The sequence below is a fragment of the Apaloderma vittatum genome, unplaced genomic scaffold (assembly GCF_000703405.1).
Source record: "Apaloderma vittatum isolate BGI_N311 unplaced genomic scaffold, ASM70340v1 Scaffold35989, whole genome shotgun sequence".
NCBI classification, from domain to species: Eukaryota; Metazoa; Chordata; class Aves; order Trogoniformes; family Trogonidae; genus Apaloderma; species Apaloderma vittatum.
In genome coordinates, this window is record NW_009735329.1 from 1 (window position 1) to 7,339 (window position 7,339).

The following is a 7,339-nucleotide window of genomic DNA, read 5'->3' on the forward strand; positions in this document are numbered from 1 at the left end:
CACGTCCGGTTCAGCTCCTCACTGCCCGAGCCGCACGTCCGCCCCCAGCACGGAGAGCAGGAATAGCCCCCCTGTCCCTGGCAGGGGCCCCGAGCAGATGCGGGTGGCTGCAGACTTCACTGCCACACCTGGGCAACACACCTGCCACAAGCACCGAGCCAGCACGCTGGGCACGGCTGCTGCTGAGGGCGGATTCGTGCAGCCGAGTCCGATGAGCGCTCAGAGGATGAAGCGCCCGTCCTCTGCTGCGGGCGCTGCAGGTGGGCTGGCAGCTGCTGCTCGGGAAGGCAGCAACAAGGAGGCTGAGGCTAAAACACTGCCAGCCTTGGCTCAAGGACATCTAACTTGGGGAATTTATAAATACGTAAAGCGTCAGTGTCAGGAGGACGGAGCCAGGCTCTTTTCAATGATGTTCAATGACAGGACAAGGGGCAACGGGTACAAGCTGGAACATAGGAGGCTCCGCAAAAACATTAGAAAAAACTTTTCCACTGGGAGGGTGACAGAGCCCTGGCACAGGCTGCCCAGGGAGGTTGTGGAGTCTCCTTCTCTGGAGACATTCAAAACCCGCCTGGACGCGTTCCTGTGTGACCTACTGTAGGTGATCCTGCTCTGGCAGGGGGCTGGACTAGATGATCTTTTGAGGTCCTTTCCAACCCCTGACGTTCTGTGATTCTGTGAATAACCAGTCCTCCAAAACGGTGGCTATAGACCTTGGTTTCTCCATCTCCCTGTGCATCACTGTGCTCATGGCAGGAGCTAGGTGTGCCTGCAGCCCTGGCTTTGCTAAACATGCACCTTATTTAACATTGTAACAAAACTCCTGCACTATTGTACAGTGATGGTAAGTACCCAAATTTTACACAGAAGGAACGAGAAAGCAATCTGGGTGAATTAAAAAGTACCACATAGCAAGGCAGTTAAGCTAGTATTTGCTCTGGAAAACAGATAAAGTTTTAATTCTGTGCCTATGTATCATTTGGAACCATCTTGTTCTGAATGTGAGACTGATCTGAGAGCATGAGACTACGAATAAAAAAAAAAAGCTCTAAAAAAGTAGCATTAGTTTCAGTAAATTACATTTTGTGTAAGTTTCCCTGAACTTCCAGAAGACGACATGGTATGTTTCATTTCTTGCAAACCGTTTGGGCAGGCACTGTACAGCAGTTTTGTAAAGTTCTTTAAGATAAGGTGGCATAAAAAACACTGCATGAAAGCACACTATTTACTTAAAGAAGGAACTATTCTTTAAACATGTTGCAAAGGGCTCAAATATGAATGCAAAAAGAAAAAATGCCGAGATCTTATTTCCTTCTTCACAGAGCAACTAAGTGTTTTTCAGTGATTTCGCTTGACTGTCACAAGAGCATCAGTCTTGAACAAAAAACTGAACTGCAAGTTACTCGCCTTTCTTGAGCCTGAAATTGGTGCAAAAAGCATAAAGAGAGGGAAAGCAGGAAAAAAAAAAGCAGCAGGATGGAAAGGATGACTCACTTTTACCTGCAGCATTAACTTAAAATTGGTAACATAAACGTTTCTTTTATTATCCATTAGAAGAACACTGCTGTGCGCATCACTTTCAGGGGTAGAATGATGCCTCATCTACTGGGAGAGGAGGCAGAACAGTTATTCATAAGCAATGAAGATCTCTGCTTCAGCTGGCTTCAACAACGAAACATTAACATCGTCTTTGGATCTGGAGAATCTAAACTACAAATTTCCACAAGCTGATGAATTCAGCACGGTCCATGTCACAAGAACTGTGAAAAAGATTTCAGAAAAGTGAAGTTACAGTACCAGCTCATGGAACTTTATATCTGGTTTCTCTGAAGCATGAAAAAGATTTCTTGATGTAAAATTTTATGCAGAAGGTCAACAGTCCATGATTTGCTGCTGCCCAATCACTGCAAAGAGGTTGGAAGCTAAAACACACTTAATCTTTTAAGCATTTATAGTTATCTCTTTGGGGAGCATTTTAGGAAAACTGACAGTATTATAAGACCACTCAAACTGACCAAGTCATTAAAGTGCACAAGTAACCCCTAAAATTAAACTGTTTTTTGAAAACAGGGAAAATAGAGGGAATTGATGAGCCCTGCGATCATTCAGTTGTGAGTATCTGCCCATCACTCACTAACTCTAAGCTTCTTATTGTCTATAGGGATGATAATCCTCTGCATGAAGGCTTGTTGCCATATTTTGAAAGTCCTTGATTAGTCTTTATCTATGACACCAAGATCCAATTCTTTCCAGACTGGCATAACCAAGTCGCAATTTCACCTTGGTTCGGCCCAGGTTCGCCAGTCTAAGAGTGAGTTAAAAAGGTAACAAGCTTGTGGAGATGCTATTACTAAAACAGACTTCAACTCACACGAGATGTCTGCTGCCTCTGACAAGGCTGATGATGGGGAAAAGGGTACACGTTGACAGGGTGAACCAAGTGGGAAAAGATGGAATGTAAATCCAGAAATCATTATTCAAATGATTCAAGTAACTCATGGTTACTCAGGTGGCTTTCTTACCGAGGTTACAGAGCAATAGCTTAGACAGATCTTCTTTCTACACCAAACACACAATTACAGCTCAGCAGAACCGTTTTCTGTGCAAACATACTGACAAGTACAAATACGAGCTGGAGCTAGACTTGACCAAGACAAGTGTGAAGATTGTTTGCCTAAATCCCAATGATATTGAAATCTGAAGTTTAACTAGTCCACAAAATTAGGAAATACGGATTGCCACCTCAGATGCCTGCAGAGATTTCCACAGTAAAGAAGTTCATCACCTACCAGAAGGACAGCAGCATACAGGTGAGCTTTAGCCTACAACTCTAGTAATCATTATCTACCTTTCATCCAGGGCAAGTGCATGTATGTCAGCTCTGTAACAGAACAGCTTGTAAGAATGGATAATACAAATTTGTAAAATAACCACTGCATGAGCACAGACAATGAAGAAGATAACTGCAATGTTCTTGACCTCCTCCCTCTCTGCCACCCACAAAAAAAAAATCCACTTCCAGACCTACTCATATAGGGCAATACTGAGCTAAAACTGAGTATTTAAATGTTGCATGTTGCACACTCCTAAACCTCACAGACATAGAAGGATGCTCTCCATGCTTACACAGTAAATCCTTCTAAGATTACTATTTTCTCCTAAGAACCTACAGGGAACCTAATTTCTCATGCTGGGTCCAAGTTAGGCTACATGAATCACAGAATCACTTTGGTTGGAAAAGACCCTTAAGACTATTAAAGTCCAACCATTAACTTAGCACTGCTGCATCCACCACTACACTGTATCTCTATGAACAGCAATTTGGTATTTGAATTCAGATGAAAACTAAGGTCTTACCTGGAGCTTGCACAGATCTGCACTAGTAATTTCTCCATTTCCTTAGGGATAGACAGCTTACAGTAAAAAGTTTTCTAGCCTCAATTCAGTAACTATCCATTTAACAGCAAGATGACAGAGCACGTAGCAATCTTGCTCCCTTCTGAAGGAAATGCATTTAGATTGTTAAAAGACAGATGTCATGAGAAGCAAAGCTTGATATTACAGATATTTTGTTAATAAAAATGCTTTGGTCCTACTGCTCCTAAAAGGATTTGAGAAAACACGGCCAACTTTACAAAGTTAGGAAGCTGGAAGTCATCCCTTTTAATTAGGTGATTCCAAGACTGCATTAACCAAGTAGGAGTGTCATATCAATGTGACACAATCAAATGCCTTCGACCAAGCTAAAGCAGTTGCCAGTTTAGTTTAACTGGGACGCTGGTCAGAAACAAGCGGACAGTTTTTACCACGGTGATGAAAATTTATAGTGTAATTGAAAACTGTTGTAAGGATAACTTTCTGATCACCATTTATGGATTTGTGTTTAGCTCCTTCTATCAAGAAGTGCCAGAATACCTTATGTGCCAGCTAGCCTGGAAAAAAAAATGAAAAAAAATTGTGCTCAGGAACAGCTCTGGGTAAGTTTGGAACACTAGTGGAGAGCAAGGTCAGCAGTTACACCCTTTCACATTTCATCTGTGTAACCCTTCATCTTTCAAATATATGCCACATTAATTAAATGAACATGCAACATGCTCATTGTCAAGGGTGAGGGACACCCATGTATTAATGTTAGACCTGAAGTCATTGTTTGAAGTGTCCTATGTGACATGTCTTTAGCAGGAGAAATCCATGGTGACTGAATGACAAGATGCCGTCTTCCAAATATCCTAGTGAGAAAGATAATAAATGCAGGCAACAGGTTGACAGTTAAAGTTGTTATCTTTAATGAAATGACTTTGGAAATAGCATCAATTTCCATGATACCAACATTGTGGGAGTCCCATAAAATGCAGAGTTACATTCCGATGCCAATATTACAGGTAGATCTCCTTTCACATGGCAAATAAGATCAAGAACGCAACCATCAGACAGAAGAGACCCATAGCTTCAGACAGGGCAAATCCCAGGATAGCGTATGAGAACAGCTGCTGCTTCAGAGAAGGATTTCTAAAAGAGAGTGAAGGCGTAAGACCTTTTTATCTTTACAGTTAAGATGTTTTTCATACAGTTTAATGCATCTGATAGATTAAGAAACTCTTACTTCCTTGCCACAGATTCCCTAACAGGAAAACCCAACAAATGCAAGCAGAAGTAATTTTTAGTTAACGTTTCACTTAAGACAAATGAGTTGGCAATTAAAGCTAGATTCAGGTTATGCAGATTGTATATGCTTTTACCAAATGGGCACAGTTTTTGTGACTACATCATATATGCTTTTGAACTTGACTTCTCTACATTCTTCCACAGAGGAATTATCAGCACCACGCTTAAGAAATTTATTTCACATCAGTAACACTAGAACTATATTCCAAGGAAGTTTGTTAATAGCATTTTAAGCAGCTTTCAGACAAATACAGGAACTGAAACCACCTAGAGCAAAACAAAACAAAAAAAACCCACACAATGGTTTGCTGAAAAAGATGCAATGAATTAGCCCCCCAAGAAGCATGTGGGAGAAAAAAAACAAAGCTTTAACATAGTACTATGAAGCAACGTCTTACTGACACGTTCACGTCAAATTCATGACATGTTCATGTCAAATTCTAAAAAGGAGGTATGAGCTTTGTACTGAAAACACTTAACGTTTCTTCAAATGCAAAGTGAACTTCAGTAGGACTTAAAATCTTTATTAAGAAATAAGACTTTTAATTAAGACTAACTGGTTGAAGTAGTAATGAACAACATAAAACTGTCAGTAAAGTTTTTTTTGTGCCAGTTTCTTCCTTGACACCATGTGAACCATGCCTACTAGGTGAACATTCTGAACTTATCTGGAAGAAGTCCATCCCTACTATAAAATCCCCACCTTCACCCCTTTCAGATTTCTAAAGGAATGATTACCCATTTCATAAAGTAATGACATATTCTCAGATGCAAAGCTGAATGTGTTAGAAAACTGAATTAAGCATCTATTTCTAGAAAACAATCCTGATAACGAAGTCTAAAGCATTCAAACTTACTACCAGTTTCATAGAGTTTCTCTTAAGGACTCCTCCCTCATATGGGAAAAGATCCAGTCTAGATTTTTAGTTCAGCTCAGTTCTGTAACCAAATGCTGAACACTGGACTTCAGTGAACAAAATACTGACCACGTCTAACAACCTCATGCCTTTCATATCTCTTCTCCAGGTACAAAGTTCTGAATTTTACAATAGAGCCATCCTGACATGCATGTTACAGTTTCATACAATTCTACTTAGCTGTGTTTATCATTAATAGTAATTATTAACAGATTTTATTAGAGCGCCATCATCCTTACTACAACTTAGTTTATCTGGGGGTGCTGTCTCAAAATACATCTGCATGCAATTAAGAGTTTTAAAAGAGAGAGAGAAATTACCTGGCATAACCAATGATTAGACTACCGAAGACTGTTCCGATACCAGCACCAGAACCAGCCACACCTACTGTGGCAGCACCAGCACCAATAAATTTGGCAGCAGTGTCAATGTCCCTGCTGATAGCACTAGTCTGGAATTCTCTAAGTGCTAGTCGGGAGACAGTATTTTGGGCCCCATTAAGTGTTGAGTTGCCCTAAGAAAACAAAATATGAAAAAGCATTATATTCACACACAGACCATTTTCAATGACCACTTTGATAGTGTTATTCTGCAGTTTTAAAGGTTGTGTTAGATTCAATGTCAAGTTCCTCTTCTGAGCAATAAGACTAAAAGAGTTAAAAACTTCAGAATGTAACCTGTTTCACCTGAAAGCAATCAACTTTAAGTGTGAAAGACTTCTCAGGGGAAACAGCAAGACAGCAACAAGTATTAGGTGCTTGACTTAAAGCAAGTTTCACACTATAGGTATTTGAGTTAGTACAAGTGAACTCTAGGTTGAGGACATTTAGGCTCACCAGGTAATTTAGGAAGATACAGAATTTTGTTTATAAGGTACCTCTCCATTCTTGACCTCTGGCCTAGACAACACAGACGCCGAAATTGGTCTGTACAAGACTCTTGATCCAATACGGATCTGTAAGAGGAAGAAAAAAGCTATAAAAAAGGAAAATTTTAATCACAGCTGTTTCCTTACAATAGTAAGATTATAACACTGTTATCCACTAAAGCCATTTGTCTTACTTGGAAGACAGCAATCTTTGCATAGCTAGATATAAAATAAACAGTACAGAGGCAAACATTGCCATGCAATTTGATAGCACCATTTTCAGGAGACTTTACTGCAAACAGCTACATCGTTCAATGAACCTGTGCATGCATCATACTAAAAGAAAAGATAGCAAAATAGCGACAAGAAAAACAGAGACCAGCAGGCAGTGATACTTATTTTAAAATGAAAAAAGCTGTAAAAATGAATTCTGAAGTTGTTAAGTGCATAGACATAACCTAGACTTTTCATTCTAGCGAGGAATAAATGAATGAGTCCTCTTTCGCAAGCGGCCTGCATGTGTCCTTGGGCTTCCAGCAGTCTAAGGTCATACCAGCTCTCACACAAAGCTCTTCCTGCAGGGAAAAACCTGTGCCTGCAGCATGCAAACCGACACGTTCTGCAGGCTAGGAATGACATTCTAAAGCAGGAGAGTCCCTTGTCTCTGCAAGGGCAAAAAACCCTTGGCCTTGTGCAGGACAAGCAACAGGCTGGAGTTTGACCTACAGCGAGGCACAGAGCGCAGCAGGCCCAAGAGCTTTCGCTGCGCTGCCCTCCCCCTTCGCCGCTCCTGTGGGAAGGCCCCTCACCTTGGCCAAGGGCCCTGGCCCCCCCGGCCAAGGAGGCGGGAAGGAGAACGCGGCCCTGCCGCAGCTCGCCCTCCCTCCTC

The 7,339-nt window shown here is 41.2% G+C and overlaps 1 protein-coding gene across 1 annotated transcript; it reads right to left on the bottom strand.

The window, feature by feature from the left end:
* Positions 1-4,262: 4,262 nt before the first annotated feature.
* Positions 4,263-6,557, bottom strand: ATP5G3 (ATP synthase, H+ transporting, mitochondrial Fo complex, subunit C3 (subunit 9); the record flags this gene model as incomplete). Its single annotated transcript, XM_009876539.1, has 3 exons — positions 4,263-4,509; positions 5,903-6,096; positions 6,460-6,557. Coding segments are annotated over 3 exons (407 nt in total), but the record flags the coding sequence as incomplete, so codon positions are not given.
* Positions 6,558-7,339: the final 782 nt, after the last annotated feature.